The 13,618-nt window shown below is 42.6% G+C and overlaps 1 protein-coding gene across 13 annotated transcripts in view; it reads left to right on the top strand.

Moving 5' to 3' along the window:
• The window catches only part of EPB41L2 (erythrocyte membrane protein band 4.1 like 2), a 222,382-nt gene that overhangs the window by 184,434 nt on the left and 24,330 nt on the right, over positions 1-13,618 (top strand). For 4 of the 13 annotated variants that reach the window (XM_039240417.1, XM_039240418.1, XM_039240416.1 and 1 more), the window contains 6 exons: positions 793-894; positions 6,524-6,577; positions 6,797-7,363; positions 9,298-9,420; positions 11,464-11,562; positions 13,365-13,445. In XM_039240417.1, the coding sequence (XP_039096348.1) occupies positions 793-894; positions 6,524-6,577; positions 6,797-7,363; positions 9,298-9,420; positions 11,464-11,562; positions 13,365-13,445 (1,026 nt within the window). Of the gene's footprint in view, positions 1-792; positions 895-6,523; positions 6,578-6,796; positions 7,364-9,297; positions 9,421-11,463; positions 11,563-13,364; positions 13,446-13,618 lie in introns of those variants that run through there. The other 9 variants (XM_039240422.1, XM_039240424.1, XM_039240423.1 and 6 more) reach the window with 8 other exon arrangements.

Raw genomic sequence — 13,618 nt, forward strand, 5'->3', positions numbered from 1 at the left:
TTCAACCGTAACGTCTCTCCACACTCATTCTTTCTTTCCCTAGTTTATTTCTTCCCACCACCAATATAAATATAGCCTTTATTGTATATTCTCAATCTATTTCTCCATACATTTTTATCTACATCTCTTGTTTTCTAATGCTCCAGAATCTGTTATCAACCAAAAACTTTCGTGGACTCATGTATCATATTTGAGGAAATGCTGATGATACTATTTTAAATGTGCTGTTTTAAAAACTGTATAAAGGTGTTACCTGACAATTTCATCTTTCCCCTTTTCCTTACAGCCCTCTCTTCTCCTTAAGTTCATCATCTATCTAGTCTGGCTTGAATTTCACCCAGTGTGTGTGTGCCTTTGAGTTAGTCTCATGCAATTTTTATTCACTTTCCTTAAGAAGGCAAAGCTGTTAGTTGCTTTAAATTTCTAAGTTTGTGACCGTGACGGGAAACTTAGTTCTACAAGAACAGAAGCAAAAACCATTGCTGAACTGAAAAAAACCACTTAGGACAACATGAAGATTGAAAACACCAGAGTCTTACGAAGTTGTATACAACTTAAATTCTTACTTCAGATATCCTGAAGCTATTAATGCCCCCATGTCAGCAGTCAGCTCTAGAGTGTTGTGTTTTCTGGAGACACCGTGTCTGATGACACCCACAGGATCTGTCCCCTGTCATGTGCCGCTTCATCTGGCTTGTGTTGTGGAGCCATATGGTTGTTTTATGTTTGTGTTGCTATAGATGTAATGTACTTGTCTTATCTGTTGATTATGTCTGTTGTTTAAAACAATAGAGCAAAGGAGACCATCTTTTCAAGGATATTTTATCCGTGAAGGAGCAGCATCAGATGGCGGCAACACGGACAGTTGAAGAAAAAGTCCAGGAGGTGGACAAGGTGTTCACCTTGCATCCTTGGATCTATGCTTGCTTTGCCCCCTTTCCTCGTACTTCTGTCCACGGCCATAGGATACTCCTTTTTTTCTTATGTATCGACCTAAAATTTTTTTGAAAAAAGTTTTCAAGCATTCAGAAAATTTAATTTCCATGCAGAGAAACAGGGGGTCCCTAGGGAGAAACACTGTATTGCAGAAGTACTTTATTTGGAAATTCCACCATTTAAAAGGCAGACATATCAACCGGTTTAGGTGGTAAATGACTCCTCCCTGATTCTCATATGTGGCTGACAGTTGGGAAACCATGATCTCACGTGAAAATGCACCGTTAGCACAATGCTTGTGCACGCTGCACACATTACGTGTGAAGTAGGTTACTGTTTTACTAATGACATTTGGAAACCTTGTGGATTTTCATTTTTAAGATTTTTAACGGGAGAAAAGATTTGGTGTATCATAGCAGCCCCTCTGATCTCTGTGCTCCCTTCATATATGAAATATCTGATATTACTAAGGAAGCTAGCTTTCCATTGTTTTTACATTCTTAATCTTCTATTTCTGCTAATTTTGCTTAGCTAGCTGGCTGGCCAGCCCGTTATATGCTGGGACTGTCATGCTTAGAGTCCAGTGGGGGAGAGAGCAGATATGTTAACCAGGAATTAGAAATTTTAGGTTACTGAGATGTAAGTGTAAAGAAGATGAAATACAGTGTCATGTTAGAAGGTGATCAGGAAGGGTGCTTTGCTATTGGGCCCAGGAAGAGATGGCACTTGAGTTGAGGCCTTAAGAGACCTTAATGATGAGAAGGGGACAGACATAAGAAGATTTTTCATGTGTAAAGAAGTGCAAATGCAATAGCACCAAGACAGGAACTAGTTTAAAGAACTGAAAAGCCACATGCTGAGGGCTTAGGGAAAGTCAGAGGTCAGAAGGTCCACTCTGGATCTTAAAGACCATGCTTCCAGATGGGAAACCACTGGAGAGATCTGGGCTAGTCCCACTTGTGGGACAGAGAGCTCTCTGGTGCCGGATGAAAAATGGGGTCATAGACGGGTGTGAAGGAAAGAAGAAATCAGTGATAAGGAAAAAGTGTTCTTGTTCCACAAAGTCTGATTTTGTTAAATGGTAGACCGTAGCCTTCATCAGGACATACACTGGGAGGAGGCGAAATAAGTGGAAGATGAAGCCTTGCCCTGAAGGAATTGGAGGTGTAGCGGAGATGAGATATTTCCAGAGCACTGCCAATGAGAAAGATAATGTCATAAAGCTAAACCAAGTGGCATATTTACATACTGTAAAGGTTAGCCTGAAATCCAAAGCCTGTCAGACTCTTCGTGTAAAATGACTTTAATATCATATGCTTTGAAATATTACGTAGTTTTGAAAATTTATCCTCCAGAAGCGAGTCAGATGGCACCATCTGGTCGACTTAAAATGATGTTCGTTGTACTTTTTGCAGTAGGAAATGTTGGAATTTTGGTGAAGATGTTTAAAATTACCATTTTCCTGGCGGTCATGGTTTAGTATTGTACAATAGAAATCATTCTTTCACTAACTGTTGTAGAACTTAGATTAAAATGATCTTACATGAAATTTAAATCTGGGATTGACCCTGTTACGCTCCCAACTGGTTTATTTATACTTGAAGTCCTTTTTTTCTTGTTCTTTTCCTCTCCAGCTCATGCAGGAAAATAGATTGACATGTATATGAATGGTTGTTAACTGCAGTCATCCATCCATCCATCCATCCATCCACCCAACATTTATTGGCCACTTGCACTGTACCCCCCCCAATAACATTGCACTGCCATTAGTTGAAAGTGTGTGAGGAGTTAAGTGTACTAGAGTGTTTGGACTTTTAACAGAATATCTGTTTAATTTGTCTTTGCTACATCTTCATTTTGCTACTGATTTTGTAGAGTTTCTTGATTATCTTTAAATTATAATCCTTAATGAGTGTGAAATAAAAAGTTATGCATATGAGCCTAATTTGACCAAATTTTCTAAATGTCTACAATCTGGGTTTTAGAGGTTAAAATAAAAATAATAGTAGTTCTTGTCTAAAAATAAATACAACAAACTTTCAAAATGTTGACTTCAATGTGAATATGATTTGGGGAAAAAGCTGGAAACCAAATCACTTAATGTAATCCATTTGCATTTGGTAAATAATGATTACATATCCTCTTCTGTAAGAGTGATACACTTGTATAAAATATTCTCATGAGTCCAGTAGATATTCCATAGACCGTAGTTTTAAGGTACTTATGAAGATATTTTATTGAATAATTAAATGCACGACACTTACTTGAACTCCCCAGTGCTCTCTTACTGGGAAGGACGCTCTCTACCCACCTGACCCCGAGGGATCATGTAATTATGGAGATTGTAGTTAAGCTGAATTAACCCAGAAGATGATTTTTCTCTTCTGAATATTGCAAATGCTTCTGCACCTCATCCACCTCATCTCATTGTCCCTACTCCTCATCCTTCTCAGTGTACTGCTTCAAGGGGCATCTCACGTGCCATCCATCCATTCATCCATCCATCTTTAAGCTCTCTGAGCACTCAGGTTTTTACAGAAACATTTGTAACACAATTTTGACATTTGCTTTATGGCGACTCTTTACTGTTGGCATTACAGGTACCTGGGACAGTGCCAGGCTTTCCTGGTGTGCCCCCACGCAGGTTAGAGACTACTGTTGAAGGACCAGAAATGTGAGCCTTAAATGTGCCTTCATGGTTTTTTCAGGGAAAGCTGATTTTCACGTCACTTGAATGTCTGCCTCTGAGTTTGTCTTCCTGTTGAAAACTTTTTTCTTTACCTGGTTCTCACTGAACAAAGCAAAGCACTGTTTCTCCACTCCATGGCGTATTTAGCGTGTCTGAGGGATTTCTGTGGGTTGCTGTCAGAGCACTTGTCGTACAGACAATTCACGTGGTGCGCAGAAGGGAGAGGCCTGGAGGAGCTGAAATAGACAGGGAAGGTCATATACAAGATATGGAATATCAAGCGGACCTCACAGAGGTGACATTAGCAGAACCCAGTGTGCCTAGGGAAGGGCATTAGAGGCAGGAGGGTGGGGTCACTCAAGCTCTTCCACAGGAATTGGCATTGCAAGAGTAGCGGCCACTGAGGAGACCATTCTGTGCAGAAAGAGGCTGATGCTGCGGAGCTACTTCAGGAATATATGAAACAGTGTTAGATATGTGGGTGGGTTGGTTATGTTCAGTTTGTAAATAAAGCTTCAGTGTAAACCAAGGCATTTTAGCTGGTTCCCGTAGGTTAGAGCTATCGGAATCTCAAGCAGAGTGGAAAGCTGGCCTTTAGGCAAACGCCAAAGATGCCTGCTCGAATCTTGCAGAATCCTCGCCTTTCTTTCAGTTTGTGCTGTTCTGTGATTCTTCCTTGTGTAACCTTTCCTTTCTTTCAATAGGTCACTGCTGTCTGTTCTGACTTATTGTTAATTCTTTGCTCTTCCTTTTCTGACCTCTCTAGAGCCTAGAAGAGGAGATAATGTCAATTTTGTTTAGTGAAAAGGGCTTTTCTGGTAGCATGAAAGCCACCTTCACCTCAGCCACCACTTGGACAGCAGAGGGCACTGTTGTGAACTCTAATGCGCCTTCTGAAAAGCTTTCTTCCTCGCCCTTCTCACAGTTGCCAGAGGTGCATTTTACTTTGTTTCCCCTGTTTTCGAAAGCCACATATGAAAAGTGATTTTTATTTTTTTGAATACTTAGGAGCCCCTCTCTCCGGTGCTTTCGTTGGTAAAATTAACTCTTCCTGGGAGAAACATTCAAGAAACAATGACTGAATTTGGACATGAGGGAAAAGTACACAGATTGGATGTTTCTCCTGCGGCTTTTGGTTCCCCGCCACCCCCCAAACTCTGCCTAAATTCAGAGAATCCTTTAAAACCACTAAGGTCCAGAGTCTGAGTTGTTTTGTAAAAGAAAACCCTCAACCTAGTAGAAGCTACGTATGTTCTGCAGAAAGGTTTTCAAAGCCTAAATGTCTTTCAGGCATCTTCGGATGGCTGATGACTTTTAACATTCTGCTCATGTCGGCAAATACGAAATGCCTGCCATTCTCTGTGAAGTGATTATTTTCATTTATGGAATGACCCTGAGATTCCCTGAACTTGGGCAGAACCCATCTGGCTGTCTGGGGTTAGATGATAAATAATTTACTCACCTGGAATCATAACAATGGAATGTCTGCTTTCAAGATGTTCTGATCACTGGGTATCTTTATTGATAAAGAAGTTTATAGTCACAGTTAAATGTTAGTTATCAAAAGCGTTTCAGAGAGTTCCAGTTTAATATCTGAAGCCTCTGGGTTTTCCATAAAACTGAAAGGAGATCTTTCTTGTCTGTCAGTCACATAATTTTTACATGGTATTAATTTGGGGCGGTGAAAACATGCCCTTACTATGCATCTAGGAATAACTGCACAGATCACAGAGAGAGAGTACATCTTGACAGGTGCTGTCAGAAGTGTGCCCCTTGCTCACGGTTGCCCCATGTCACTGGTGCAGCTAAATGTGGGATGCTGCTGTCTGTTTAGGAAACAGCTCCAACCCAAGTAGTGTCTTGGCAGCTTCGGAACGAGGCTTGTGTCTGCCCAGAGGGTTCAGAGGCCTACTGCCCTCCATTCAGTGTGGAGATCTCTTCAAATAAGTAGGGCTGCTATCTCCAGCAGAATTATTTTTGAGTTAGATCACACACAGGCTATAATGTCACCTGAATGTTAAAAAGTTGGCTAGGCTTCATTTTTGTCCATGTAAAGTAACCCCCCCCTCCCCTTTTAAAATAAGTATAAGGAAAATTGTAAGCTTTGAAAACTCCTTTGTCAGAGTTTCTACACTGGTGATTCTGGAAGTTTATATTACTAATGTATTTGGTCAACAGCTATTTATTAAACATTTAGGTGCTGTACTACTTAATTAGAGTAAATTTACTCCCAAGAAATAGATGTCTGCAGGGGACAGGAACAAATTATCTCTCCAACAATAAACTTGGTTCATTTCAGTTTCCAGAGATGCTAGTTGGAGGAGCTGAATTCTAAGAAAACACTCGGAACCATCATTGACTTCCATCCTAATGTTAAACTATCCCTTTTTGTTAAAATGGTTAATAACCATTTCTGAAACAACATTTTTATGTTAATAGCTATGTGAGACCCACTATAATTTTGCCAATTATAGCTGTTTTTTAAATGAGCCAGCGAAAAACTAAGGTGCCATCTCATTAATGCTACATGAATTGAGCAATCAGAGTTTCAGGCCAGGCTTTCTAGTCTGATTAAAATCAAAACTGTTTAAGTTTTACAATTTCAACTTTAAAATAATCAGCAAGCTTTGGTACAGTTCCATTTTCCCCTCTAGCTTACAGGTAGAACCAGAACCAAAAGCGGTTTATTTCTTTGGGAGGATGCTGGCAATTCCGTGTTTCCGTTTCCTTTCGTACGCTTTTTGCATTTGTCCGGATTGTCCTTCGTGTGACCTTGAGCAAAGGTTTTTGATGTCGAGTCTCGCTGTCCTGCCTTCGCCGTGTCAGCTGTTTGTTTTGGTGGGTGTTGAGGTGTAAAACTGTATTGATTTGTGTCCTCGGTTGCTTTTTGTTTCGCAGAAACCCGCTCCCGAGTCAGAAGGGCCTTGCACTGGAGCCAGTGATGCTGTTAAGGTTCTCCCCTTTTCCATGTTAACACCATTGCCCGACGTTCCCGCTTCCCCTCACGCTCTCCCCGCTTCCCTTTCAGTCAGCCATCATAACCATCTTTGTTTCTCTCCATGCCATGAGCCTACCATCAGTTAATTCTGGTTTCCGTCGTCTTTTTTTTTTTTTTTTAATTTATTCACGTATTTTTGTTTCCCCTCATCCGTTTTCTTTTTCCCCGTACAGAGTTCACATGAGACTCTGAATGTAGTGGAGGAGAAGCAGCAGGCAGAGGTTGGGAAAGACGAAAGAGTAATCCCGGAAGAAGTGAACGGTAAAGAGCTATCACCTGGGAGTGGTCCTGGGGACACCCGGAAGGTGGAGCCCTTGACGCAGAAAGACTCCGCCTCCCTGTCTTCTGAGAGCAGCAGCGGCAGCGAGAGCGAGGAGGACGAAGACGGGGGCGAGTACCGGCCCCACCACCGTGTGACCCAGGGCACCATAAGGGAAGAGCAGGAGGACTATGACGAAGAGGTGGAGGAGGAAGCCGGCCGAGCCGCCAAGGTAGTAGAGAGGGAGGACCCGGTGCCAGAAGCCAGCCCAGTCAGACAAGCAGGTGCCAGTGTAAGCGCAGTGGAGACAGTGATCCGCGAGAATGTAGGTGCCCCAAAGCTATCTGCGGAGAAGAGTGTAAACGAAGGCGCTGTTAAGCGAGACCCGAGCGAAGAAACAGAGGACGAGCAACACAAAGTTAACGGAGAGGTGTCTCATGTTGACATTGATGTTTTGCCACAAATTATTTGTTGTTCAGAGGTAAATGGGAGACCCCGAGCGGGAGCTAAACTCTAGAGCTGTTTCTCAGGTGGAGACCACCTGCCTTCCTCCCTCTGCTGCCCTCCCACTCCTCCTCCTCCTCCTCCGGCTTTTTCAGCGAGACTCCGGGCTTTGTCTCCCCTGGGAGCACGGGGGAAAGCACTGCTTGGTAGATCCTCTGCCAGCTCGGTTCCTGGTTTCTGGCCTCTCTGCTGCACCTGGATCCACCCACCCGACAGAGTAAAACTTGCCTCCAGCAGCCACACCATTTCCCCCCGCCCCCTTCTCATCCCACGTTTAAAGTTTTCTTTGCGTGTTTCGGATGTTTTCAACTGTTTGTCTTCAGTTGCCCTGCTTCCTCGTGCTAAATGCCTTTTTCCTTGGTTCACTGAGAAAACTGTATACGTGTCGTTGCAAACGGTCGGTGTGAGTGTGTGCGCGGCTGTTGTCGTGGTTGGGTCTGACCTTCTGGCTCATTCTCCCTTCACCTTTAGAGTTTTAGCAATGGCAGCTGGTTCACATTACCATGGTGCTCTGAGTTTAGCATCCGGCGGTGATGAAAACGTTTCTCGAATACCACTGTGATTGCCGGTTTTAGATTCCGGGGATGGTGTGGATCGGTGAAGAGCATTTTCCTTCCTTGTGGGCAGCCAGAGGCTAGACTGTTCGATAAGAGGGCCCTCTCCTCCTTCTGTCCTGTCCTCAATTCTGGATGATTTGCAAGCTGATCATCTGTTTTGTGGATTATCCACATTGGAGAGGAGTCTTTAACGTTTTCTCTTCAAGAAAGAGAACTTCCCACACTCCTGGTAGATTACATTTCGGTCGTGAGGTTCAGTGTCTGAATTGAGAGTCAAAGTTCCAGTGAGGGAGGGTTTGCCTCCATGAGACGTTCTCGATTCTAAAATTAAATGCCCACGGTGTAGGCATTATCCATATTTGCTCTCTTTGATGGGCTGGAGAATAGTGAAGTGACTTTGTTTTAAAATAACTAATTGGATTTTTACTATGTTACTTTTCAACCTCCTGTTTCACTTCAGAGAAGACATTTCAAGAGTCTTCGAACACTATTATTTTCTGCGTTTAATATACTGTTCTTGTTCTTTAAATAATTACATCTGGGGATTTTCTCTCAAAGAAAGAACTGTAGTTCTTTGGTAGTAGTATGGTCTGGTGTTGTATTAAACATACATGCTCAGCAGACTACAGTGTTGACAGGCCATGACCCTGTTCTTTAATGTTTTAATTGTTCAGAGCCTTAATGCAACGCTGGTAGAATAACTCCAGATATAATGTCTTGACTTCTGTAACGCAGAGGAAGCACTGTGAGTTTTAGACAAGCATAGTTGGAAAAAATCATACTTGAAGATATTCTTTCCAAAAGTGGAATCTCTTTGTCAATAAGAATCTTTTGGGGGGAAGGGAGGAACGCTTCATCTCTGTAGCCGATGTGCCAAGAAAAGACAGCCTTCCCACAAACCATGTGGTCCTTTAAGACGCAGTAGAAATTGAGACAGGTCACTTCACATAGTTCATTCCATTTTGTTTTCTTTTCCGTTTTATCGTAACTTGCGCCAGAGCTAAAGTATATATATCACACCACGTTTGATGTGTAATTGGGACCGTAGTAACTTGAAGTGTACCATAATTTAGGGAGCCATTATGTTAGCATATTCTTCATATACATACATACATACATGCATACATATATATACACACATACATACATATATATATATACACGCACACACACATCGACATATGATATTTGAAGGAGAGTGTCTTTCTTTTGTATCTTTTGTTTTATTTACCTTTACTCTTGTGCATGAGTGCATGTTTGGGTATTTTTTTCCAATTATTTTTGAAGGCTCCTCCATTAAACACTTTTACTTCCTTACGTCTAGAATTTATTTTTCCCTTCCTTTCCACCTCAGCCACCAGTGGTAAAAACAGAGATGGTAACAATTTCTGATGCCTCCCAAAGGACAGAAATCTCCACCAAGGAAGTCCCTATTGTCCAAACTGAGACCAAAACCATCACATATGAGTCTCCACAGGTACAAAAACTCTCGATTTGGACTATTTGACTTCTTTTTTACTTTGTTTCTCTTTTCATATGTCTCCCAGTTTGTGTGTTTCTGACACTGATGTAGCTTTCTGTATCCCCTGGCTCGTACCTGCGCTTTCAGCTACCTAACTTGCCATATTGCTTTTTAGATTAAGACCGAGAGCTGCCATCAAGTTGGTGATCCAGTAATTTCCGGGGGTGGGGAGGGGGGGTGGCGCGGCATCCACATGATTATTTTAGGACAGGCAGTATCAGTCTTGTTCATGTTATTAGAAGCCATCCCAGGAGTCTTACAAAGTTTATTGGATCTGATGTAATTTGTGGATTAGTAGAGTTAGGCTCCCCGGCCTCCCAACCCCCCCCCCCCCCCACCGCCGCCCTGCCCCAACTCCATGAAGATCCATCCAGTCACCTCACTCCTGCTTGCCAAGTCCACATACATATCTGAGCTTCTCCTTCACGTGGAGTTATTTTCTGAAGACATGTTGTTGTTCTTATGTAAATATGATGCTGTGCGTCCAAATAATCACCAGGTTTGTGTGTCTAATTTTAGATAGTGATTTAGATCTTGATTCTGTAAAGACTCGAAAAAAGCATTAAGATATCTAACCTTAAGGGTAACAAAAAAGGGGAAAGTGTGCATCATTTCTAAATGGAACTGTTTCTTTTCTTTTTTTTAATGTTTTATTTATTTCTAGGGGAGAGAGAGAGAGAGACAGCGTGAGCAAGGGAGGGTCAGAGAGGGAGTCACAGACTCTGAAACAGGCTCCAGGCTCTGAGCTGGCAGTCAGCACAGAGCCCGACGCGGGGCTCGAACCCGCGAACCGCGAGATCATGACCTAAGCGAAAGTCGGACGCTTAACCGACTAAGCCACCCAGGCGCCGCAAAATGGAACTGTTTCGAAATCTGTACAACTACGTTCTCAACTGAGAAGTTTAGTGTTTTATAGTCGGATTGCACCACGGGGAGGAGGGCAGATTATTGCCCTCTCTCAAAATATTTCTTTAAAACCTTGAGTATGCTTAAATATTTCTCAAAATTAATTTTAGATCTGTTATCTGCATATGTGCATAAGGCCATATAAGCAAAAACAGGTTTTTTATGAATGGGTGTGGTAGGAGAGCATGTACTTGTGTGTCTGTAGTATAGTGAGTGCCCTAGCAAAGAAATACAGGTGCATGGCCCACGTGTGAGAGAAATTTCCCCATAACTTAGAAAGGCTCTGGGCTTTCTGATTATTTCCTTGTGTCAGTGTCAGGAAGGGAGACCTGAATGATGATACTTTACATAGAGTCTTAGGCTAATAATTTGTTTCATATTTTTCCTGGTAAACTCTAGAGTTTTCCTGGTAAACTTCTACAGTTTTTAGTATCAAAGCAAACAGGTTAAAACCTATTTAGATATATGCATGGGATTTATATATGATATAAATGGAGAACATGCATGCATATGTATTAAAGTATATGTACCCTTATATATGCTCATAACAAACTATTACAGGAACAATGTTATGTAAAACCATCTGCTAGAGATAAGCAAATAGCCAAATCATGTAGGTTTAGTCTGTCCTAATCAGGTTCTGTTGCTTCGTAAATGAGAAAACATTTATCTGTTTTTACCACCTGTGCTTAAAAAACAATGAGCTCAGCACTTCTGGTCACTGTGGAAACTTCTCTGTCTGCTTCTCTAGTTTCTTTTTCTGTCTTCGGCAAAAAGCCCTCCCTCAGTCAAATTCTGTCCTGATTCCCTTGTAGCTTTCAGCCCCGTTTTCTACGTGATTCCTCCTTTTTTCTCTCTCCTAGGGGGTTTGCTTCTCCATGTGCGTTTAGCCTTTGCATTTACTCTGTTTGAAGGCCAACCTCCTGCTCAGTAAATCTGTAAATCTCAGTACCTCTACAAACACGTGGCAGATAACCTCTCCTGCTGACCTTGAAGATTTCAAAAGATGCATATTCGATGGGGAGGGGTCTTCTCTGACAACATAATGGAAATTAAGCATTACTTTATATTTTTCCCCCCAACTGTCCAAAGATTGATGGCGGGGCTGGTGGTGACTCGGGGACGTTACTGACGGCACAGACCATCACATCTGAGTCCGTGTCGACGACGACGACAACACACATCACCAAGGTAAAGCAGCCTGTGGCAGTACATTGCAAACAGGATCTTTTCCGAACTGTTTCTTTGTTCCCATGCACACTTCAAAGTAATACACAGACAGTGCCAGCGGAGTAAAAAGGCCTGATTTTACAGTATCCAAGAAATTGGGCTCCATTGACAAATGTATTTCTGTAAAGTGCAAGGAGGTAAAAATAGGTCATGAATAACCAACCACACGTAAGACAGCTAAGGAGCAGAAGGGGAATGTAGTCAGAGTGCAGGCATACGTTTGCTAAGTACAGATCACCCCTCCTGAATGAAGCAAGTGAACGAAGACCCATCATTCAAAATTTGCACAAGTTGTTCAAGTAATAGGATTTTTCCCCTCATTGATTTAAGATGCTCCTGTGGCGGCTAGGGGGCGTTTTTCCAGCTCATTGTCTCAGTCTCTAACACTGATGACCAATGGTTCTTAGTCTGGCTCCATCCCAGCAGCAGTCACGGCTGTGTGAAGGCCGTGGCCCACTCCAGGGCTGCGGAAAGGCGGGCGCTGGTTGTGGGAGCCCTCCACGCGATCGTGACCGTGCTGCCGCCACCCCATTTCTGCCTCCAGCGTTGGTTTCCCGTGTTTCCTTGTGCTTCTACCGCTCATGTTTCATTAGCACTTGAAAGTTTTAAATGTATCCTTTATTCCTGTCTCACCCTGTATCTCAGCCAGAAACGTTGTGAATTTAAAAATGCCACATAAGCTGCAAGATGGTATTGATACTCATTTTAAAGTGTATCCAGGGGCACCTTGGTGGCTCAGTCAGTTAAACATCTGACTCTTGATTCCGACTCAGGTCATGATCTCACAGTTTGAGTTTGAGCCCCATGTTGGGCTCTGGGCTGACGGTGCAGAGCCTGCTTGGGATTTTCTCTCTCTCTCTCAAAATTTAAAAAAAAAAAAAAAGTGTATCCAGTTATCAAGGCTAGTGATAAACCTTGGTTCTTACAGTAAAGTGCTGTCACTTGTAACGTAGTGTGTAACTTGGAGTGGTAGAAGTTGGATGTGTGCTTCCTCAGGACTGTGCAGTGTTTGCTCACAGTGCAGCGTCACAGCCGTGTGACCTGTCTGGCCTCTTTCATGTCCCAGGCTCTGCCAGCTCCAAGCCAGTAAACCCTGTGGCAGTTCACGCAGGAGTCCTGCTCCGTGTCCATTCACACAGACTTTGTTAGCAGACACAGCCACATGCAGAAGCTGTAATTAAATCAGACATTGAGTGAATATCTTCATGTCACCCTCATGTACCTTCTGTGTCTTAAACCAAATCCGAGCCTTCTTTTTTTATTATTGCACTAAACCAAATGAACAGAATTACCAAATGGATTTGTATCATGAGAATCAAGCAGTCAAAAACTGTGCCTTCAAGCAGATCTCAAACCTAAAGCAGGTACCTAAATTGTTACAGTTCCTTGTAACTACAGGAACCAAAGAATTATTTCTTCTTTTCCTCTTTTAACAAGTGGGCCATTTGGGAGTAAAGAAACTCAGGGCAATTGTAAAGGAATGGCCCAATGGAACTATTTGGATTAAATGGCGTCTGTCTTATCTTAATCTCACCTGAATCTTGATAAATTAGTTTTAAGTTGCTTTCAGTTGAGGAATACTTATAGATGCTAAAACTAACAATAGGAATCTCTATTGAGCTTAAAAATAGTGTTTCTGGAACACCAGTCTTCCCTACTCAGTGCAGGTTGCCTTAATGATCAGAAGGTTTAAGTGTGCTCCATTCTCTTTCCCCTCAATATGTATAAACGTGCTTTACTGATTGCTCTCTCCCCCCCTTTAGACTGTGAAAGGTGGAATCTCCGAAACACGAATTGAGAAACGCATCGTGATCACGGGAGATGCGGACATCGATCATGACCAGGTAAGGACCTGAAGTTCAGGCTCTGAAAGTGACTGCGTCTCTAAGTTTGGCCTGTGCCGTCACGTCCTGTCCTGTCCCCGTGTCGTACCCCTTCTCCCAGCGCCTCCTGGATGAATCCATGCCCTCAGCGTGGCTCTAATGCTTTCTCTGCTGGACACAGCCTGTCCTTTCAG

The sequence above is a fragment of the Hyaena hyaena genome, unplaced genomic scaffold (assembly GCF_003009895.1).
Source record: "Hyaena hyaena isolate Hyena2069 unplaced genomic scaffold, ASM300989v1 scaffold_178, whole genome shotgun sequence".
NCBI lineage: Eukaryota > Metazoa > Chordata > Mammalia > Carnivora > Hyaenidae > Hyaena > Hyaena hyaena.